At 40.3% G+C, this 24,615-nt stretch overlaps 1 protein-coding gene across 3 annotated transcripts; it reads right to left on the bottom strand.

Annotated features, from left to right (window-relative positions):
• Window positions 1-315: 315 nt before the first annotated feature.
• ciita (class II, major histocompatibility complex, transactivator) lies at window positions 316-23,771 on the bottom strand. Of its 3 annotated transcripts, none has more exons than XM_031320848.2 (22): window positions 22,347-23,771; window positions 13,529-13,591; window positions 10,979-11,020; window positions 10,757-10,813; window positions 10,092-10,187; window positions 9,846-9,911; window positions 8,696-8,737; window positions 7,726-7,929; window positions 6,408-6,458; window positions 6,057-6,170; window positions 5,899-5,958; window positions 5,563-5,780; window positions 3,992-5,361; window positions 3,189-3,725; window positions 2,734-2,913; window positions 2,541-2,612; window positions 2,369-2,449; window positions 2,168-2,251; window positions 1,995-2,078; window positions 1,464-1,547; window positions 977-1,060; window positions 316-857 (listed from the first exon to the last, which is right to left on the bottom strand). In XM_031320848.2, exons 1-22 carry the CDS (start codon window positions 23,686-23,688, stop codon window positions 782-784), a joined length of 5,007 nt encoding a protein of 1,668 aa, XP_031176708.1. In that variant the 5' UTR covers window positions 23,689-23,771; the 3' UTR covers window positions 316-781. The 3 variants fall into 3 exon arrangements, with proteins under 3 accessions (XP_031176708.1, XP_031176709.1, XP_035852496.1); XM_031320849.2 differs by having other exon boundaries at window positions 2,541-2,606; XM_035996603.1 differs by lacking the exon at window positions 22,347-23,771 and adding an exon at window positions 19,039-19,202.
• Window positions 23,772-24,615: the final 844 nt, after the last annotated feature.

The following is a 24,615-nucleotide window of genomic DNA, read 5'->3' as shown; positions in this document are numbered from 1 at the left end:
AGTTCACTTTCCCCCACTTATTTTACCATGATATCACAATTGGGGAAAGTCTGCCTATGACTAACATTTTGGTGGAAATAAATGGCTTAATGCAAATAAAGTAATGTGATCAACTATGCAGTTTCAGACACAATAACACTCTAAAGGTCAGTTTGCATCAAAATAGAGAACAGAAACCTGTTAGGAAGGAAGAGAAAAGAAGTTGCTAATGAACCGATGAACTCAGTAAACATGTCAAATGACTAGTGAAAAAAACCGGAAGAAAATAATGTACCTGACAAATGAAACATTTTATTTTTTAAAGGTCCAGGTGAGTGTTAGGCAATGTATAATGTACAGTCATAGAAAGAGAGAAAACAAAAACACTATTCATATAGCAAGAAAAAACGCACATGAAATACAACAAATCTATAAAATTGCATAAAGACAAGTAACAAGTAGTGCAAATGTGTTTCTTAAATTTGTACCATTACCACTAACCCATACAGTATATACATGCAGTACTGTGTAACGCTGAAGGATGAAGTATTACTGTGTGTCGCTGAGTAGAATCTTTGAAAGAATCTGATAAAAATGACTGTTGAATAAAGCAGCAAATAATTTTGCATTTTCTGTTAAAGTTCCGTCTCTCTCTCTGTCTCTCTCTCTGTCTCTCTCTCTCTCTCTCTCTCTCTCTCTTTAACAAACATGCTTTAGAAAATGCATTGTGTAGTGTAAACATGTATGCCTGAGATGCATGATAAAAAAGTGCATAGCCTTGTGGTAGAGGTTTCGTATCATTCTACTGCAAAAGGATCCGGTTGTCGTGCTGCTGAAGTCTCTCAAACACTCCGTATGGAATACACTGGTTCCACATCCTGTGATAGGATGTGATGGAAAGAAATGTTATTATGTTGGGAGGAAATTAGATAACAATACTTTAGTTTTCGGTTGTGTTTTATGAAGCAACAATGATCACAAACACAGGTCTTCTTACCTCAAGGTCTTCATTTTTTTACAGTTTTTCAGACTGGCTCCCAGGCTCTGAGCTCCAACATCTGTTAGCTTGTTGTACTTCACACTGTCAAACAGAAAACAGCTTACACTTTAAATGTATCTTCAATGTGTAGTACTGTGTCTACTGATAGTGACACAACCATGTCAAACACATCATTGTATTGACATATACTGACTACAGACCAACAGATCAGCTGATCAACATTTACTAGTATCTAACTTGTATCTAATAATGTCACTGGTTCCTCCTTTGATGTGTGTGTGTGTGTGTGTGTGTGTGTGTGTGTGTGTATGTGTGTGTGTGTGTGTATTCATTTTAACTGTCTGTTCAAGGTTTAATGAAAATTACATTCTGTCCAAAACACGGATATCACAGTAGATTTTCTCATTAATTAAATAAACAAAGAGGTATACATACAGACAGAAATCATGAATGTCTAAGGAAACTGTGAAATGTATGGTCTTACTCCAGGTTAGTGAGCGAAGCCATGTGTGGCAGGACATCTGCTAAACTCTCCGCCCCTTCATCAGAAATCACGTTACTGTAGAGACTGTAAAAAAAAGTGAGAAAAGAGGGAAGTGAAATTTATTTGTTGTTTTTCTGAATAGGGACAGATACAAAAAAAAAAACATAAAGAACAATCCGATGCCTGTATCACAGTGTTTACAGCCGTGGCTAATTCGCAACACCTGTCCCTAGAAGGGCTTTTAACAGTTAAAATAATAAAGGAGTCAAATTTTTACAGTGAATACAATAAAAATGTCCAGAAACCAGTTAGCAGCAATAAAAATAAATGTAGTAAATAAACACATTCACTCGAACTCACACAGATGCACACCTCACATACATACAGCTATACATTTCAAATGATGTGGGTCTCTATAGTATGTGCCACTGTGGGTGTTGTTGTGTAGTTATATGTCTCTCTCTGTGTGTTTGTGTGTGTTTGTGTGTGTGTGTGTGTGTGTGTGTGTGTGTGTGTGTGTATATTATATACCTTAAACAGTGCAGTTTGGGCAGGGCCCTCAACGTGGTTGCCAGTTTTGTCACCCCCTGGTCTCCTATACAATTCTGTGACAGACTAGAAACCAGAAGGAGAGGGTAAACACTTAGTTCAACACACACACTGCACATAAGATGAGACACGAGAAAGGAACATGTTGTACTTACTTGAGTATCTCCAGGGAACCAAGTGAGACTAAAGCATCAGCCAATTTCTCTGCCCCTTTGTCCCCTATCTTACTGTTCTCTAGACTGAAGGAGGAGAGAGAGAGATTGAGAGAGAGATTGTCAGACACTAGAAACAAACACATAAAGACAGAGGGATACCTGCACTGAGAGAGAACTAGAAGTAAAGGTGTGTATATTTACTCTAAGTGCTGTAGGTTATGTAGACCTGGCAGGAGCTCCCACAGCTTGGGAAGAACCAGGGGACCTTTCTCTGGACCAAGTCTACAAAGAAAGATAATGTCGTCATTGTTGTCATTGTCGTCATCGTCATCGTCATTGTCATTATGAATTACAATTTCAAACGTCTACTCACGCAAGCTCCAGCCTGTGTAGCTCTTTGACAGCTGGTACTCCCTCGGCCAGGATGGAATCTGATTGGCTGGAATTACAAGTACACACAACATACACATCAGTAGCCAAACTCATAGTTTGTATTGCGAAGTGTAACTGAGTGTGTGTTTGGTGTGTGTGTGTGTGTGTGTGTGCGTGCGTGTGCGGTGATTTACCTGTCCGACAGCTTCTTGTGCGTATGTATGTTCACCAGCTTTGCCAAGTGCTCTATGTGACACACCTGTGTGGCCTTCAGAGGGTGGATCTTGAATTTGGACACCATCCCTTGTAGGAGCCCTTCTTCGCCACTCTGCTCTAACTGCTCCCATAAGGTGATGACATCAGCAATGCATGCCCTAGAAGATACCCAATGGTTGACATTGGTATCAATAGAATATCATCAGACAGTGATGAAGAAATAAATTGCCAAAAAATGCAAAGCTCTATTTGAATTATATAACTATTATAATGTAGTTAGTTATGTGCTACTGTACTGGATTGTGGAAAAATCCAAAGCTTGACAGACCTGCCCTTTATCAGGGTTGCTAAGCTAAGATTGGACAATCGATGTTTGGGGAACAACCCCAATCAATACCAAGCAGCTTTTTGAGCTGTGAATTGGAACATTTACCTGAAGGTGTTGATGTTGTTGAGCCCCACCAGAGATCTGAGTCCCGAAATCTGTATCCCAGAATTCTCCAGATCCAAACAGAACTGTCTACCTTTAGTTCCACCCCTTTCAAGTATGTTCTGCACTGGGAACATGTCCGATGGCTTGAGTGGAACTCCATGAAATGTCAGGACTTCTGGGAGATTTGCTGCCAGGTGAGCGACTAATTGCGTGCTGCCACTGTTTCTGCTACCATCACCATGTGTGGAACTAACTTCATAAACATAGTGACATGCCTCCAGAACCTGGGCGGGGTTCAGGTCACCATGGGAAAGACCCTCAAGGTGTTTTGTTACTAAAGCCTGCTTGGCGGCCACCATATCTCTGAAGGCTGTCTCTGTGTATGAGTGAAGCCTCTGCAGCTCTGTCCTGTTGTAGAACAGAAGCCCAACGGCAAATCGCTGAGTGAGCTCGAGCTCTTCCCTTTGTGGTCGCCGACGTCCCTTCTGGCCTGACTGGAAAGGGAGGGTCTGAAGGAAAGCACGGTCTGTTACAGTCCTGGGAAAACAGAAAGTAATAAAGAGTCAGGGAAATACAGAGAGAGTGGAGAACTGAAAGTAAAAGAGAAAAAAGACTGGGAGTGGAAAGGGATATGCTCTTTCATTTTCAATCACGAAGAAGAAGAAGAAGATACTATGACCGATTAAAAGCCTAACACGGTCAATTCACTAATTCATCAAACAATCACTTCTCATTTAATCTGTTTTTATCTATATAATCCTAATCGAAGACTATTTTTTTCTGATGAATCAAGAAACTTTTACCTTGACAGAGACAAATGGAGCCCTGCCAGGTAACTCTGAAGAAAAGGGTTGGCCCACAACAGGATGTGGTCATCACTGGCATCGGCGTTTTCAGTGTCCATCCTCCCCTTGTTTCCCCTCTTTTCTCCATCCTCTCCTGCTCCCATTTCTTCTCTGTCCTCTCTTCCTCCTCCCTCTCTCTCGCCACTTGAGACAACCTGCCTCGTCCTCAGATGGTAAGAGAAGAAGAGCCCTGTCCTGTGGCCGAACGCCTTAAGTTTGGCAGATACAGTCCGTCCTGTGGGGAGGATGGAGGAGTTTGCTTTGACCCCATCCCAAGCCAAAGAACTCAGCTGGGACAGCAACTCTCTCTCCTCTGTTCTATCTACTTCCCCGACAACACTCTGCATCCCCTCTCCATCAATGTCATCTTCCTCGTTCTCCTGTTTTTTTGACCCCCTCGCTCTTTGGCTGCGAGAGCGAGTGTGAACCTGTGCTCTGGACTTCGTCGGGGTGTTTTTGTTACCCCTCGTAACTTGAGACCTACTTGAGATTTGTGTCTGGGTTTTTTCTACTGATTCCACAGATATTTCTGATTGAGCTTCAGCCTGCGAGTGTGTGCTCCTACTGTCCTTTTCCATTTTCAGACGAAGCACTTGATGGCAGAGCCCGGTTAAGGTTCTCGGTAGGACCTCTAAACCTTTGCATTGTTCTAAAACCAAGCAGACCAACCGACACAGTCCAGGGTTCCAGCAGAGGAGATGTAGATAGCTGCAGTTTTTTAAGCGGTCCAAAGCAGATGCTCTGAGGCCAGGGTCAGTGAAGTACTGGGACAAATATATCTCTATGTCTGTGGGGGTGAAGCCACAAACCTCCAAAAGGCTGTCCGTCCGCCGGAGTAGCTGGCTGGCAGTGCCTCTTGGTCGTGTTGAGAGCAGAAGAGTGCAGCCTGGAAGGAGGACCCTCTGAAGGATGGCAGAGTATAACTGTCTTACTGTGTAGGTCTGTGCTTTACTGTCTTTCTGCAATGAAGATATCAAGTCTTTTTCTAGAGTCTGGAGAAGAATTTCATAGTCCCGTAACTCGCCAAACCCATCAAAAATGATGAGCACACGCTTAGTGGCTGCAAGGATTTGAGCGTACACTGCGTCGGGGTCCATGCAGACAGGGGCAAAGGAGGAAAGGTTTAATAGGAGGGTCTGAAGGCTATTGGTCGGCTCCGTTAAAGAGAGTGCTTTGCCGTCTAAAAAGAAGACAAAGTCAAACTGTGGGATGCAGTCTCTGGACCAGTCAAGACACAGTTTCCTGATCAGGGTGGTTTTTCCCATGCCAGCATTGCCGAGTAGCATTATGTAGCGTCTGGGTTTGTCGCCGTTTGAGCCTTTAAAGATCTGAGTGGAAAAAGACCAACATATAGTTACCAGTGAGTTTCAGCAAGTGATTACAACAATGTTTTTGACCTGTTTCCCTCATGATATAAACAAATCAAAATATTCATACATCATATTATTGGATTTGGCTGTGTTAAAAAAAAGCACTCGATGATAATAATGATTATATATGTTTAAATTGAACTAAAGGGAAACTCTTACATGACTCTGCCCCAACAAACTTTTTTGACGATCTGTATCTCCCATGATGACTAGCTCCTTGTCCAGGTCTTTGTTTGTGTTTTTTCCAGAGCGAAGAATCTCTCTCTGGCTCAGTTGCACATTCACATAATGAGAAGTCAGGCTAAGGTCTGACCCCATATCCTGGCAGCTTTGATTCATGTGTGCTTTGGCTTCCTGAATGTAGTCCTTTACAACAGCTGAAAAAAAACCCACAACGGAGTTCCAACCCTGCTACTTAACGAAACATGATTTGTACTTTCACAATTTATCTTACATCAAAGCAGCAGAGGGGAATAAAAGCACATGCTAACTTACGTGGAATATCAAGGACAGTGGGAGACGGAGGAAGAGGGGATTCCTTACATGTAGACATTTCTGAAATGCAACACGTCAAGATATTTGTAACGTGGCAATAACGCTACAAGGTGATTTACACACAAGGAGAAAGAAATCAGACAGATACTGGTACTCACCATTGCTGGGGGAGAGGGGTGAGGCACATGGGTGAGACATGGCTTTGCTAGCGGTGTCTGACAGAGATCCTGGTGGGGATGAACTCATTTGGACTGGCGCTACTGCACCGCCCACTACAAACACAAGAGAAGAACAATTAAGAGACTACATTCACACATACAACAGTTGGCAGAGAGTGCTTTCCATGTTGTTGCTTAAAAGGCAGTGCTAAAACTGTTATCTGAATACTATACTCTACATACCACTGAATGAAATCTTTGCATTCATGCACATGAAGTAGAGACTGGCACACACACACACACACACACACACACACACACACATCCCAGTTTAAAGAATTTTTTACTCACTCGGGGAGAGGGGTGGCACTTGGCGTTGGAAGGGTGGTGAAGCAGCAGGAACTATATTAGAAATAGGGGTAAGAGTATGTTCTGTTGATTCAGTATGTGCAATAAACAGACATGCATGAGCGGGCAAGGCAAAGCAAGGTAATATGTTTAACATGTTTCATACACAAAGTGCTTTACAAAGTGCACAGAATACATTAAATATTAAAAGAGGAATTTAACACATTTAACAGAATAAAACCCAAATTAAATAGACAGAAATGAATTGTAAAAGAACATTTGAAAATGAAAACACAGGCATAGATAGGGAGTTCAGGATATGGAATTAGATTTACAACAAATGCCAAATCCTCTGGGAAGTTTATTCTATCTAGTCTGTTGCATGTTAAATGGATTGGCGTGCATATTTGTCAGTGTCCTTTTTTTAATACAAGCATGAGCAGTCGCCAAATCCAGAAATGTTCCACTCCTTCTGGGGGAAAGCCTGGGGGCTTTAAACCAAAGATGACCAATAATTGAGCCCTGGGAGACTGCATGCCACAGGATACATAATTCCTGACAGAAACAAAGTAGTTTCAGTCTATCTCGTTACATAGTTAATCGACCCAAATGCAGCATAATATTCAATAAGCCAAGGACTAAAATTTTGTCAAAAAAAGGATCTAGACGAATATAGTCTATATCCATGACATTCCAATTCCAGGATTGCTCCGGTGCTGCCAGAAATTCCGCCTCTTTTCTTTACCGTCCGCTTTCTCTGTGTTGGCATTCTAAACTCCAGTTGATTTCTGAGGACTATGGTTAACTGCTCCTCAGATCTCTGCAGGGTAAATCCAGACAGCTAGCTAGACTATCTGTCCAATCTGAGTTTTCTCTCGCACGACTAAAACAACTTTTGAACGTGCACACGTTCCACCAAAACAAGTTCCTTCCCGAGGCTATTTTGCAGCGGCACCGTACCTGCGACCGCCCTTGACGATTGTGATTGGTTTAAAGAAATGCCAATAAACCAGAGCACGTTTTTCTCCCATCCCGGGAATGCTGTGTGGACTAGCCAGACCCTCCTCCGCGGCGCTGTGGAGGAAGGTCTGGCAAAGCGAGACTAAGACGAATATGAAAAGTTGCTGGTGGACAACTTGTTTCATTCAAACAGAATGTTTGGTATAGGTCTGTGGTTGCTAATTACAAGCTCTATTTAGGCTACACGTCTTAAAAGAAGCTTGATGATCCAGTTTTCAGGGCAAATAAAACTGCATCATCTGAGTCTTTAGTTCCTCTACACAATCAACATTGTATGTATGTATGTAAGTGCTGAACTCACCTAATATGAATCTAGGTGTAGCAGGTGTGTTGGGGAGTGGAAGTCCAATAACTGGAGGAGAGAGCCTCAGTGTCTGAACCACCTGATACGCTGGAGAGTCTGGGATGGTGATAAACTGAATGGAGGGATGGATATGAAGGATTTGTTGAGTGGGGGAGAGGCCCACCGACTCTGCTAAACTCCTCTCTGATCCTGTGTCAGTGCCTGCGAAAGAAGCAGAGACAACATCCTTATCTTTCCCTGCCAACAGGTTGTGTTAACCTCGAGCGTATCAGAAACAAGGGTTGACAAGAAAACAAATTGATAGTTTATCTTCCAAGTGAATAACAAAACAAATTGCACTTGGGCTTAACCATCAACAACTCATCTGGAATGAGAAGAGTTTTCATGACAGTGAGAACAAAATCGGACATTCAAAAAGCACCAAACTGATCTGAAGGAAGTCGGGTGAGGTGGGAGTTCTTCTTTTGGTTCATTAGTGGGACCTCTTATCTGATGACTTCAAAATTAAACTTCCTGTTACTTGATGTGCATTCCAATGCCCTGAATGAACCGAGTCATGCATAGCCACCCAACATCCCTTTAACCCTTGAGTCTAATGTTCCTACTCTAGCCTCACATGGTTTGTCTGTAAAATGTCATTTCTATATATAAGTCTCATGTGTATAATAGTGCTCGGGTGTTTTGGTCTGTTTAAAACATTTTCTTTAACGTTACAGCTGCATGAAACCTATTACATTAGCATTTTACTGTGCAGTGGTAGCTGATATTTAGTATGTCAATATATATATATATATATATATATATATATATATATATATATATATATATATATATATATAACTTGAATTACTGCAAATTTTCACATTCGAGACAGAGTCATTTTTCTTATTGCCTCTTTAAATGTAAAAAAAAAAAATGTTCCTCTACAGATTGCAATAATTTTACAGCAGAAACATTAGAAACTTACCTTGAGTGACAGTTGGCTTAGCCACTTTGTTTTTTGATCGTCCTGCAAGAGTTGAAAAAATCTGCACTGTATCATCTCATAGCAATAACATCACTTTGAAAAACTGATATGAGTGAAACCCAATGGCTGCCTTAACCCTTGTAAGGTGTTCGGGTCTGTGGGACCCGTTTTTTAATGTTTGCTAAAAGAAAAATGATGCTATTTATTATTTCTTCTAATTCAAACTCATTGGCCTTGGCTCATTTTCTGTGAAGAACATGGAAAATAACTTATTTTCAATGACTGCACACGGTACACCCCCCCTACACATAACTATTACATATGAGGTGTTCAGGTCTACTGGACCCGAGTGTAATAATTGTAATTGTAGTAATTGTAATTGTAGGTGCTATGAAACTTAACTGTGTCCTCCTCCTAACTGGGCCTCTGTGTGTGTGTGTGTGTGTGTGTGTGTCTGTGTGTGTCTATGTGTCTGTGCGCCTCTGTGTGTGTCTGTGCGTCTGTATGTGTGTGTGTCTGAGTGTAGGTGTCTGTGTGCGGGAATGTTGTCTTTCTGCACCTGCTATTCCCACACAAAGATACAAAATTGTTACATTTCAAGCACTTTCACCTGTTCTGATTAAGTTTTAAGAAATAAGCACCAATAATGATCAAAAATCTTGTTTCTATTTATTTTTTGTACCTGTTTTATAATTGAATTTCCTTGTTTTATCACAATAAAACCCCAAAATGATCATATGATCATAAATGTGATCTCACAGGGGGAAAATGGAAAATACGAACCATAAATGATGTATATATCATTGGTAATTGAGCTAACGTAAACATCTGTTAAGTATTTTTACATAAATTGTTATGGCTGTATTGATTTAAAAGCCTAATAATGTGGTGGGTCCACCAGACCTGGGAACATTGGCTGTGTAACAAAAATATGAACACCTTACAAGGGTTAAACAGTCACCAAACACGTAGTGACTTCAAAAACAAATCAGCATGGTTTGCAGAATGATAAAACATTAGCCAAACATTAGGTGGGCTAGTGGGTGGACCTGACACTGGGCAGGTTATATATTTCACAGTGTCCTACAGTTGAAGCCAGGTCTTAAATAGTTTACAGACAGAAACCAAACAGTCAGTCTGGGTAGGTCACCTGCGGCTCTTTGCCTTTTTGGCCTAGATGGTGTGTTCTCATCAGTGCACCGTTGTGATCGGGGAGCTGGAGAGGAGAAATATAGAACATGTAAACTTGCCTTTAGTTCAGGCTTGCAGAATGTTGTAGCTGTAATCTTAAAATTAAGTTTTATATGACAATGGGGTGCACAGGACAGTGTCACACAACTGAGCAGATGCTGAGCTGCAGTATTAGGTTCTAGTTAGCAGCTGGTTATCTACGTACCTCTGGGTCTTTTGCTCCTGTTATTTGTTATTTTGTTCTTCTGTCCCTGCTGCTGGCTGTCTGGGCAGAGCAGCTCTGTTGCCATGGGAAGATCACCTGAAGTGCGTGTAAAAGGAAGTAAAAGAGTCAGTGAAGCGGTTAACTGACGCGGTAACCAGAAATGGTTGTCATTGCCATGCATTTCAGGGCAGCGAAGCATGTTTCTCCAAACATCTTTGAGATTCGAAAACGTAAGTGGCAGACAGGGTAAAACCTAGGGCAACTGTAACTTGAAATATCACCGATGTGATTAATTCTTAACCCTTGGTTGTTGTTTTTTGGCATTGACTTTACATCCTTGCTGTTTGGGGCCTCACAGACACCACTGCAAACATTTTTCCAAATATTCACATCAGATATATATTTTTCTTTTCTAGAAACATTTTATGTTTTGTATGTTATATGGAGTATGCATGAACTAATATATAACACATTGTAAAAAAAACTAATTAAAGTAATTTTTCCATCAATATGTTTCAGTGTGTCTGTATACATTTTTCAGCCACTGTCCACTGTGTATAAACATGTTTGTTTTAAAGTTTTAGACCTTTTTCTTCCTCATTTACTCTTCTATATTGCCTGTTATGTGTCAGCAGCTGCAAAATAACAAAAGAAGAGCTCCTTACAGCAGGTGCTGATTTCCTCATAATTCAGCAATGGACTGTCAAAGAGCGCATCTGGGTCTAGGTGAGGAAAAGTGTACAGGGAATTAGACAAAAGATCACCTTTACGTTCATACTTGAATATGTGTATTTATGTGTTAGTCATTTCATCCATTAATAAGTGTGTTATTATAACATACTGCTCACTGTAATTAATGAACGGGCAGATGTTTGGTTGCAACTTACCTGCAAAAACGTAATCTTCATTTAAGTATTCCGATAAATCATCTAAAACACAAACAATGAGCATTATAAGACAAAACATTTGCAACAGTTTGTTTTCCTATTTTGTCATTCATATTTGAAAATCAACCATTTAAATTTCACAATTCAATGTCTGCTTCTGGGGTTGCTTAGTCTCAATTATGATTACATTTTTCTTTTTTTTAAGATTTTTTTTTGGGGCTTTTCCGCCATTAATCAATAGGACAGCTAGGTGAGAAAGGGGAGAGAGAGGGGGAAGACATGCAGGAAATCGTCACAGGTCGGACTCGAACCCTAGCCCTCTGCGTCGAGGCGTAGCTACGTCTCTCAGTAGCCTATATGTGTGCTAGAGTTTAGATTCTCTGCCCGAGCCTGAGCCCGAACCGGACCCGACCCACTGGCCGATATTTTCCGCCGCTATCCTGGGTCCGGGCCGGTCCGGGCCGGTCCGGGCCCTTGATCAAGCATTTGTGTTTTTTTAATCACTACTTTATTAGCCTAATTCGGTGGGGAGAAAGCTATGCCTCTCCAGCTTCTCCCGTAGCTCTGGGTGGGTGTCCTGCACTGACTTGAGTGTGAGGTAAACTGTGCTACATTGTGTCTCCCCCATCTGCAGCACTGTTGTCAGCCAGTGCGTCAGCATGCAGACCGTGGCGAAGGACAGTATTAATTAGGTGATCGAGACAAGAAAGTCTCCTATATGGTTCCAGGGCTTTGATTATGTTGCTGCCTTGATCTGTTACCCACACTATTCGGCTGAGGGAGCTATGGTCGAGGTTTTTTTTTTTTAACGTTTCTTCATTCGGATCCATCTGCGATCCATTCCATTCTGAATAAACAAACAGCTCAGTTTACATGCTTCGTCCTTGTTGCATTACCGGTATTTATTAAGATAATTCTAAACAGATTTCTGTAGTTCAAACAACTCGGAATTGTAGTTGAGAACGTCAGTTATAACGGCCCACGTAGCCTATTAAAAAATTGTCGGGTTTAAATCGGGCTCGGGCTCTTAATTACAGTTAATGTGTCGGGCCGTGCCGGGCTCGGACGCAATGTGCACGGGCTCGGGTAGGGTCGGGCTTGATTTTTTGGGCCCGATCTAAGCTCTAATGTGCGCCTGCTCTACCCACTGAACCAACCCGGCCACATGATTACGTATTTTGAGTTGTACTGGACTACAAGATTTTTATATCAAAAGTAGCCTACCAACATTTTATCAGCGTAAATCAAGACAATAGGCTGCAATAGTTCTTTTTTTTTTTTTTTTTTTTTTTTGTGGACCCTTTTCCTACGGTAGAACCAGGTCCGAATGATCAGAAGGAGCACAACAAGCTTGAGGTCCAGCTGCTACTGCACCCATATGAAGCAATATCTGGGCTACTTTGCTACCCTGAACCTGACTCAGATATGCAGCTGAAACCGTTCGGATCAATGGATGTAATAATAAGGCCAAAGTTGCACACTTGGTGGTAGGTGATCAGAGGGATGGATATGGTTATAGAGGCAGAGAACACTACCTGTCAACATTTTCTAAACAACAAATGTCTTCTTCATCTCCTCTTCTTTTACTAGTGTAGACTAATAAAACCAGTGCATACAATGCCCGTGTTGTTTAAATATCTCTTCCCCTTAGCCCAGATCCTAGACCAACCTTTCAATGTCTCTGTGGCTTTACTTGATCTAGTTACAGTACTGTTACTGTTGAACATGCCCATTAGTTCACTGATTCGATAATTCCATCAATTAACATCTCTATTGCTTTATGTGATGCAACAGTAGCTTGGCGGTGGTAATCCTGATGCAATAAATAATGTTAAACATACTATATTACCTTTAATGCTTTAGCAGTATATTTTGCAATATATGTTTTGGTTTATTCAGTAGGCTATTGGGATTAACACGGCCTGCTTCATAGTTTGGATAAAATGGGGTAAAAGCAGGAGTTTTCCATGTAATCAGTGTGTTGATTCATGTTGAACCATACAACCCTTCTACAGTCTAGACAGGTAATTTTTTATTTTATTTAAACTTTATTTAACCAGGTAGGCCGTTGAGAACAGGTTCTCATTTGCAACGGCGACCTGGCCAAGAAAAGCGTAAGCGTACAAGACAACATACAGTTTCACATTCAATATAGTACAAGAAAACAGAATACAATAGGCTACATAAGTACAGATTAAGTAGGCATTTCAAAGCCGGCGCAAAGTGAGGTGCAAGTAAGTCGATGGTTATGTAAAAGTGGTATGGTGATAACACAATATACATGAATAGACAATCTATAACACTGCTGAGATGTAGTAAAGAGTCATAATACAAATAGTGCAAATTAAATTTTGGTCTAGGTAGTGATGTGGATCAGTAATAACACAGTAAACACGAACAGACAGTCTGTCTAAATGCTGAATATAATAAAGAGTCCATATACAGTTAGTGCAAATATTTGTCTAGGTAATGAAGTAGATCAGTAATAACACAGCATACATGAAAAGACAGTCAATATGAATGATAAATTCAAACTCAAACAATACTAACCTGGTAGAACTCCCAAGTCAGGAGAGATAAATGGGTCCTGATCCACGTGCTGCATCTTGGCACCTGATATAACACAAACACACACACACACACACACACACACACACATCAAAGGAGAAACAAGTGACATTATTAGATACATGTATTATATACTACTATAATGCATAATACAAAGATATCAATGCATGAGAATTAAAAGCATCAGGCTATGTTGAAGTTGCCTGAGTCCTGTATTGAACTGAATGACTAATGCCACAGACAGCATCTTATAAGGGTTTGTGGCGTGTCTTGGCAAGTGTCATTGCAGCCACAACTGTTCTTTTGTGTTATCAAGCTTTGCACATCTTGCCATGTGAAGTTTCAGAATTTCCTCATTGCTCTAAATAAAAAAAATGTGAACACAATGCTGCTGTTAAGGTCCTCTTAAACATACATGAAGAAGGAGAAGTAAATCATGAGCCAAATGTAATCGTCTGAATCGCAAACCAGCTGCTTCATGTGCTGCCGGTGACATGCAGCAAATGAAAGAGCTACCATTAAAAAAAATGTGTTTGCATTACTGCAGGGCTTGCTGCATCTTTTTGCTCTCAATATAAAACCACAATAGTCGCTACACAAAGACATAAAAGACACAGAGAATGAGAAAAATGACACTTAAGGATAAAGGAACTTTAATAAGAGAGTGGCCACAATGAAAGCAAAATAAATGGAAAGTCTGCATATAATAATTTATAATAAAGGGCATTTAGTACCACTTTATTGACAAATGCATAGTGTGCTGTAACATCCAATCAAAAGTTTACAAGAAAGCAACTTTACTTTTAAACCATGTGCTGTAGTCCTGCACCTCTAAGAAACAAACAAACAAATCCATATATAACAATCCTAGGTCTCATCAAAATTCTTAAAGTTAACTTTTGACAGTGACAGCTGTAAGTAAAGATCCTTCTCTTTTACTCCTAATACAAGAATAACATCTATTTATCTTCTTTTCTTTTGACTTGATAGGCACCTAAGACATGTTTTGGGATGACTATACACTGCAGTACACGGCAGCATTGTTCATAATCAGTAATGCATTATCTGAGTCAATCTGTATGATTCAGAACAGGATAGTTTTAACAGTTAAAGACTGGAGGGGTGGACCTTGTGGCGTGTTAGACCACAAACTGTAACATCATTTGTTTGATTGTAGTCTTTATTGAATTTATAACTTTACAACTTTTTATAGTGGGTGGTAAATGTAGATGGCTATTTTGTCTCGATGTAGGATTGTTGAAACTGGCCCTGACTTGCAACACAGTGATGTCAGTCTGTCTGCTTCATCTTGGACAAACATGTATTGTTGAAAGAGTTAGCACATTCGAATGTGTCCTGTGGTTGTCTGCTGTGATAGAGCTTTGATGGTTTTTAGGTAGAGACTCCTCAGACACACCCATATTTATTAGATGTTTTTTTTGTATATCAAAATTTTTATATCAAACGGTATAGAATGAGCTTTGAAACTTGAACAGGAAGTTAAACTAAATCACTGCTGGAACCAAAAAGCTGTCATTCATTTGTGTACAACAAAACACTGCACTTTCGGATGACCCAATTTAGCTGGGTTGTTGGCAATCTTGAGACAATTTTGCCTCTGGGGTAAACGGCCCATATTTGAGGGGTGTGCAAATTGTTTATTTTCCTTTTTTTTCTCTCCCTAGGATGGTTAAGGCATGACTTGCCCTATCTGCCTCTATTTAGCTAGAATTCTTCATGGTTTTTAGGGGTGGGAATCACAGGGTATCTCATAATATGATACAATACACAATACATGGCTCACTATACCGATAATATCATGATGCAGCAATTCTGCGATATTTAATATTTTGCTAGTTCACGGCTATTTCGATGTACACAGTGCCATTGTGATGGCTCCTAGGCCTCAAGACCTATGGACCTTTTTCACAGCAGACATTTTGACTTGTCATAGTAGGAAAAGCACAGCTGAAACTGATAACCTTAACGATGGCACAATTCCATCAAGTGTCCCAGTGAGCTATCTCAGTGAGTCAGCATGCACAATACCAGGGACTCTCCTAAGTGGAATGCAGCCATCATTAATGGTCTTGAATACACCTGTGCTTTTCCTACTATGACATGTCAACATGTCCGCCGTGAAAAAGGTCTATTAAGTCTCTTTGGTTGCTGGGATCTGGGGATTGGCTAATAAGGACTGATGGTTGACACCTGGATGAACTGATTGCACACGTGTCCATAAATAGGAGTGCCTGGATTGCTCAAGGTTGCTTGGTTTGTTTGGACTTTGTGTTGAGTTACTTTTGCGTTCTAACATTGCTACACCTACACACATCTATACACTACACACATTACTGATAAACTGATGGCACGTTTACCTTTGTTTATCAAATCAATTTGATTTAATTGAGCAAACGTGTGTTCTCCACATCTTGTCATTTTGTCCTTTGAGCCAGGTCATGACATTGATATGCATTGCTAAGCAGGATTGACAGGTCGGCGTGTAGGCACGCCCTAAAGCATTATCTCTGCTTTATCTTTTAATTTTTTAAACAAATAGGACCATCGTTTACAAATTGTCATGCTGTATTCAACTGAGACCATAAACTTATTATCAAAATGTTTATTGAGGTAATAAATCAAGTGAGATGTAGGGTCTTAGACTTCTATAGAAATGGACTTCTCTTTGCAACCAGTGGAGTCACCCCCTGCTCACTCACACACACACACACACACACACACACACACACACACACACACACACACACACACACACTTTTATTCCTTTATCAAACATAACTCATCATAACTCTGACTGACAGCCAAAACCCTGCCCTGCTGCGTCAGCTGTGGACTTTAAACCCTGTGTGAGAATCAATAAAACTTGAATGTGTACCACTTCATCAAAGTTTCCTGTTACACTGAACATACCAGCTGCTGTGAAGACAATACACCAGTTGCACATAGCCATAGCCAGCTATGAGGTCACCAGTAATTATTTCAGAAAAACAAAAAACAAAAAAAAAACACAGTCTCTCTCTGCTTCTCAATGACGTGAAAACGTCTGAAACTGGCAGCTATCGACAGCTATCTGTGCGGGCGAGACTCCGGGCCACACCGCCGGCCTACCTGAGCACGTTATCAAAAGTAAAAGCACTCATTATGCAGAATGGCTCCTTTTAAAAGTGTTATATGTTATTTAATTTTTTTTATGATTATTTTTGGGGCATTTTCAGCCTTTATTTTTGACAGGACAGCTGAAGATATGAAAGGGGTTAGGGTTAGGGAATGACATGCAGCAAAGGGCCGCAGGTCGGAGTCGAACCTGGGTCCTCTGCGTCAAGGAGTAAACCTCTACTATGGGCGCCCGCTCTACCAACTGAGCTATCAGGGATCCCAAAATTATATGCTTTTATAGAATATTATTTTATCAGTAACAAATACATGTAAAAACATTTTGATGTTGTGGTTCTTCAATGTGGAGCCAATTTTAGATACTTTGTATACTACTGGGTACATTAGTATAGTACTGCATCATACTATATAAGTACTGTATATCATAGGTTTTCAATGTAAAAAGTAACTATTAGTGTCAAATAAATGGGTAACACTTTACTTGAAGGTATCGACATAATCATGACATGACACTGTCATAACTATGACATGACACTGTCATGAACGTGTCATAAACGTTATAAACAAGTCATAAACGTTTAAACATTAACATTAACATCATTAACACAACACAACATAAACATTAAGTATCATTCGGATTTTGTCATGACAAGTTGACATTGTTTGGGTTGTCTTGATTATGACAACTTGACATTAATCAAAGTGACATTACCAGAAATGGTCTTGGTCATGACAAGTTGACATTAAATTTGTTTGGGATGTCTTTGTAATCACAACTTGTCTTTGTTATGACAACTTGACATAATGTCATCCTGTTTAATGTCAAGTTGTCTTAATAAGGACACTCCAAAGAAATGTAATGTCAAGTTGACATCTTCTGGTAATGTCATCCTGGTTAATGTCAAGTTGTCATTACAAAGACATCCCAAACAGATTGAATGTTAACTTGTTATGACCAAGACAACTTCTGGTAATGTCACTTTGATTAATGTCAAGTTGTCATAATCAAGACAACCCAAACAATGTCAACTTGTCATGACAAAAACCGAATAACACTTAATGACAGAAGTCATAAACGTTTATGACTTGTTTATAACGTTTATGACACATTCATGACAGTGTCATGTCATAGTTATGACAGTGTCATGTCACGATTATGTTGATACCTTCAAGTAAAGTGTTACCATTAACTGTAGTGGAGTAAACAGTACAATTAGTCTTCCTGACATAAGAGGAAATACAACTATAAAGTAGCAAATTATGCAGCTTTAATAAAAGTATGTTGGCAACAGGTCCCTTTGTATGCATTTCATTATAGATAATAAGTTTGTGTGTAGTGGGTTGTGTTTGTAAGTGTAATTTGAATTTTGCTTGTCCAGATATGGAATAAATAGACTCCATTAAAAGAAAAAAAATCGGGACCTCACTAATTCTAAAACCTGGCTATGGCCCACATGCTGTTTTAGCCCATTTTGAAAATAGCAGTGGGGCTGACTTGTTGCCTGATAACAGGAAAACAAAAAACCTCAGCTATGAGGAACTAGAACACCATGTTGGATGCCCTGTTACAGCAACTACCTAAATAATACAAGCACGTTTCTACATGCAGCACCACACAGGGTCAGGGTGAGAAAAGCTGCAAGAAAGCAAAAAAAAAAAAAAACAACCTTTGAATGTTGCTAAATGTTGCTCATGAATGAATTATTGCTGCTACAAGTTCGAGACACACTCCTATACACACCCAGGTCGTTGCGTATTGGCATGCATTTGTTTGGTGTTGCCAAAGAAGCATGCGATTCTAAGAAAAGAAATAACTTTCTTTTTATTTCCTGGAAGTCCCCTCCAAATACCCTGTTTTCACTAACTTTCCCTGACAACGACCTCTCATTTAATTTACTTATGCACTATTTTACACATGTTGGACATGTTGGCGTAGAGCCACCATACACATGCGTAATCAAGTTTACACGCATTGTTATGGCTGAAAGTTTGGAGCGTAAAGTCTTACAAAACATAACAGTAAAAAGAAAGCGAGAAGCCTATCGAAGTCATTTTCAAGTTTGGGTATAATTAATATTATTTAAAGGCAGACAATATGAGCAAAAATATATATATAGCAAAAAGCATTTTTAAAAACTTAATTTTCTTTATGCTGGTTGATGCAAGTCATAGTTCAAACTTTTATCAATGTGCGTAATTTAGTTAAAAAAAACAACAACTTCAAAATAAGTCCATAACGGAGCTCATATCAACAAAGAAAGGAACCCCCCCCCCCCCGACATGTTTTCCTTGACCATGCGTGCCTACTTCGGGAAAACGCGCCCAAGTCGCCCCATCAGAGCCGGGATAACATTTACCTGCCGGACCAACCTCGTTAGATGATCCGCTGAACTCCTGCTGCGTGTTCCCAGTGCGATGAACTTCCAGGCGCTGTGTGTACATCAAACGTTGCATATATCCTCAGATAACCTAAAGCATCTCTAGTCAGGGCGCGCACCTGCCCGCTTCTCTGCTTTTACTTTCACATTTCGACTAACTGCGCAACTACTGTAGACACAAGCTAAGCTGTGACAGTTCGGATAAGGACCAGCAGCAGCATTTTGTTTCTGGAACCGACTGCAGTTTCAGTTTAGATCTTCATGTAACTGCTTTCATGAAAAGTTTTTTTTAAAAGCCCATAATCACTGGACACAGATGTTGTGTGTAGGCTTGATGTGATGGAGCACAGTCAAAGCGAAAACCTAAATAACTGTAATTTACCACATTAACCAATGTGTCTAATTAAGTAAATACGGTATTACTTTTGACTCCACTATATTTATAAGATAACTTTAGTTACTTAGCATATTTCGATTAGTGCAAAAATATAAATCAACTAATACATTATGATAAATAGGTTAAACTGCACATTTATTCATCAATGATCATAATCCAGTAATACTTTAATACAGTGGTTCCCAACCTGGGGTCCGGGGACCCCTAAGGGGGGCGGCAAAGATCACAGGGGGGGCGCAAGTCTTTATCTGGTTTGAGGTTGAGGTAAAAAAAAAAAATATTTGCACATGTTAAAGAAATTATGATAATACACTAGAATATATAATGTATACAAAAGTCTGTATAAAAACTATATATTTTTGTTCTTGCTTAAACTTGTAGGCAGGCTACTTAGTAGGCCTCTTAACCTGTGACCCTTGCTGTCATCAAGTCAGCTGCTATCATCCTCGTTTTTCCTGCCGCCACGGCATCACTATTTTATGAACGAAACATGGCGGAGAAACGTAAAAGTGCTGATAACTCCTCTGTATCATTAAAAGAAAGTAAGGGAAAGTTACCTCAACTTTGGTTTCGGAGGGGGGGCTCAGCTTTTCTTAGACATAAGTAGGGGGGGCGCCAAGGAAAAAAGGTTGGGAACCACTGCTTTAATATATATGATTCTGAAATGGGCCATTCTGCACAATGAGTACTTTTACTTTTGTACTTTAAGGATATTTTGATGCTAATACTTCTGCACGTTTACTTGAGTAAAACTTTGGATGCAGGACGTTTAGGCTACTTATTTCTACACTGTAGTATTGCAACTTTTTAGAAAAGTCGACCACAGTGTAAGACAGGAAAAGAGTTTTGGACCCAAATGCACGACAGTAAACGATCTGAGTACTTCTTCCACTGCTGCTCAAAATTCACCTTTTTATAGCCTACATATTCTTGATACAGTTTAGTTATTATTATACAGTATTGTGTATGTACTTTTATTTTAAATTAAGTCTCAGTTATCTAAGGATATTGGTACCATTACTATATTATTGTTATTGGGTGGTCTGTCCCAGGTCAGCTCATTACACTTCCCTTTATTTCCATTATTTCTAAGGAACTCTTTATTTTCTGAAAAAATAAAAATATAAGCTCAATAAGTGCATGCTACATAACACACAAACGTTCATCTTTTGTTTTTTTGAGCACTCTTTCCTCCATCAGGGTGTCCTTAGCTGTCTGTACAAGGAAACTCTGGGTGTTTTAGCTCTAAAGTGGAAAGTACCTGGCCTACCTGTTTCTCAATGCCAATCAGTGCACTTAGGCTTTGCCTTGCTGCTACACACATACCATCATACCATTATTACCAGTCTGCCCACATGATACAATGCTGCTACACACATACCATCATACCATTATTACCAGTATGCCCACATAGTGATACAATGCTGTCAAACCTTTTTGTGTGTGTGTGTGTGTGTGTGTGTGTGTGTGTGTTGTCCACACACACCCATTATTTCTGAAGAAAAAGGTTTGGCAGTATATTTTGCAATTTAAGTTATGGTTTATTCAGTAGGCTATTGGGATTAACCCGGTCTGCTTCATAGTTTCGATAAAATGGGGTAAAGGAAGGAGTTTTCCATGTAATCAGTGTGTTGATTCATGTTGAACCATACAACCCTTCTACAGTCAAACAATAATAACCTGGTAGAACTCCAAGTCAGGACAGATAAATGGGTCCTCACACACACACACACACACACACACACACACACACACACACACACACACACACACACACACACACACACACACACACACACACACACACACACCGATATCAACTGTTTAAACCTTGAAACCATGTGCCCCCCTTTAATTTCTCTGTCTTTATCAAGCTCGAACTAGGTGTATTATTGAAGCCAGCAGAGATGTGAGATTGGCATTAAAATGTATACAATATTTAATATATAATAATAGTATCTGTCCTAACAGACAAACAACAAAGCTCTTTTTTGGTGCATCTGTTTAGGGCAGAGCCCACTGGTGGACTTGGTGGGGCAGACCGACCCCTTGGTGCTCCCATGTTCGAAAAAAAGGCAGCAAAAGTGCCCTCTTGGATGTCTCTATGGTAGATAAAACATATTGAAATGCTCTCTACAGTGCTCTTCCACTGAAGAAACTGCAGTAAAACATTACATTACATGCCATTTAGCTGACGCTTTTATCCAAAGTGACTTACAATTGCTATATATGTCAGAGGTCGCATGCCTCTGGAGTAACTAGGGGTTAACTGTCTTGCTCAGGGACACATTGGTTGATGTATCGCAGTGGGAATCGAACCCTGGTCTCCCATACCAAAGGCATGTGTCATATCCACTGCGCCATCACCACCCCAAAAAAAAAAATACCCTCTTGTGTGGCCTTAAAATTTTGGAAACATGATGATGTGCCATATAGGCTGCCTTACATGCTGGAAAACTTTCTGCGTGCTGGTCCCCCAAAGCATGCAGCTGGTACACTTTTTTTTTTCCGACCCTGCCCCTTAAACAGCCTGAGTCCGCCGCTGGCAGGGCCCACTCTGTCGTCCCACATAGTTGGAAAATATTTGCAGTCTGGGAAGAACTCAAAATGAAAATGAAACTGAAAGTAAGGCATGCCTTTTTTTTACCAAATCCTGCAGGGATTTGCCTAACAGCAATAAACAAAAGAAAGCATGAAAGGGAAAATGGAAAGGACCTAGAAATCCTGGACATAAAATAAATTTCTTTCAGTGCTATAGTGACAGTATACCTATTCCTACCCCAGACAATCTCTGTACATATGAACAGTCAGAGCTAAAGAGATGATAGAAGAACAGAAAACACAGCAGACTTAAAAGGGGACATGATATGATGATGATGTGCAAACCTACCCCAGTGTGAATCCATCCTCTCCTCATCTTCTTTATACTCATAAAAGTCTGTTTTTCCATCAGTGCTGCACGTGTTTGTACTACAAGCAGCCTTGGAAAAATTTTCTACATTGTCTAATGTCATGCTGTGATCTGTGCTGGAGTGTAACGAGTGATCTGCGTGAGAAAATAAATGTGCAATGTCTTCTGTCAATCTTGCATCTGTGCCACATTGTGCACCTCCCATCAAACAGAGCAGGTCTTCTGTTGTGTCTGTTGTCCTGTCAGCTACCCAGCAGACATCCAGATCGCCTTCCAGCCTGTCTGCGATGTTGTTGTTTGTGTCTGTAGCTACACAGGCATGAACAGGTGAGGCATTTCTTCCTGCTCCAGAAATATTGAAATGATCCGTGTTCAGTCCAGTTGTTGGCACACTGTCGCACGTAGATAAACAGAGGCCTTTTTGTGCTCCTTCTGTATCCAGTGTGAAGTTCAGGTCTGCAATCGCCTCTGTACACTTAAATTTGTCAGCGTACAAATCTAATGTCCTGCAAGCAATTGTAAGCTCCGTTTCCTCTTCCATATTTAAAACAGGGCAGTGTGCTTCACTGTCTGTCACTTTGGTTTTACTTGTTCCACAGCGAGCAGTCATACCAGGAACTAGGGGCAGCAACATCCTTCGTCCTCTATCCCAGTGCTGCCACAGAGGGACTGCTATCCTTCGAGCTGCCTCCTCTACCTTCTCTAACCACTCCTTCTTATATTCCAAATTCCCCTCATCTATTCTTTCATTATCACTTTCTTGCTTCTGCATTAATTCTGCACTATTCAGCAGTTCTGTCATTTCATCATCTAATCCGAGCCCACATTGGTAGTCACATGCTCTCGGTGTAAAAGAAAGCCTGTGATTAAGAAAGTGTTTGTCCATCACTGGTCCCCCCCTCAATTCCTGAATTAGTTTCAGATTATTCTCGTGAATAACGTGATATTCATAGAGTGGATGATTTTTTGACCTGGACCTTGTGCTGTCATGCTCATCCACTGGCGACACAGACTCCGATGTGATCTGGTTGTGGTCAGATTCTGTAGACTCTGATGACCGACAGTTTCTCACCTGGCTGAGTTGATCTTGGTTGAGGTTCCAGTGGGTGGTAGATCCTCTAGAATTTCTCCGATCAGATCCTGGTTTACATGCTGTAGGCGCAATCCCCTCAGTAAATTCGTGGCGACTCAAGCTCTTGCTATAGGCCTCTGAGATGATCTGCTCCGTCACCAAGCCCTCCAGCAGAGCTCGGATCTCAGCAGGAGAGGCCCAGGTCAGAGCCAGCCGCACTCCGGCCAGAACTTCCTCGAACTGGGGCATGGCGACGGCGATGACAATGTCTCCTCCCTGGACATTAATGTCTAAAAAAAGACAGCTGCTAGTAGAGATGATTGAGTTTCAGGTTGTTTTTTTTAAGTGGACACAATGCTTTTGTTCAGAAGGCGTTCTCATTAAAAGAGGGAGGTGTTTGTGTGGCTTGAGGGGAAGTGTGTGTCTAGCTTTTTGTGAGGGAATGAACAGTATATGAGAGACTTTAATGGCCTGGAGATGTCAATATTATTAGGAAGTAAGCTTATATGTACACAAGGAGAGCATTTGTTTAGATCAATCTTTCTGAAAAATAACCCGTTGTTTATTAAGCATAATTAATTAGCAATCCTTTTGTCTAATGGTGCCCAATATTTTGCTATATTTCATTTTAACAGTCAACAACATACACTTCTATATTCTACTCATGCCATAGTACATATATACTAGATTTGTTTATAAATTCTTCATTTATCCATTGCTTATAATACTTCATATTACTGAGCGTCTACAATAAAAGTTGCACAGGAACCCAAGATTTTCTGAAAGAAATCAGGTTTGAGGAGTCATTGTTATCAATGATTAAGGAACATTTTCCTTGTGTGAAAGAATACAAAAATAGCGAAAAAAACATGTTAAATTTTCCAATTAATACTACTCACCCATTCCATTTTCATGATTTTACGCTTTACACACACTTACTGGTTTGAAATCAGAGCCATACTGTACTACATACTGTTTACATATAACCAATCATTGATGTACACAGCACGTGCTTTCCTTCAGTCCCTACATGACCTCAAGTGTGCAAACCTCACCATGATAATCACAAGTATGTTGTTGGCATTGGAACTGGTTTGTCTAAACAATGCACGCCTAAATGCCATGCCTCATATACACAATGCTACATTTCTTGAATGGCCCCAGCCACACCCACTA

This window comes from Sander lucioperca, chromosome 21, assembly GCF_008315115.2.
Source record: "Sander lucioperca isolate FBNREF2018 chromosome 21, SLUC_FBN_1.2, whole genome shotgun sequence".
Classification (NCBI taxonomy): Eukaryota; Metazoa; Chordata; class Actinopteri; order Perciformes; family Percidae; genus Sander; species Sander lucioperca.
The sequence above is the reverse complement of the archived record's forward strand: the minus strand, read 5'-3'. Positions and strand labels throughout refer to the sequence as shown.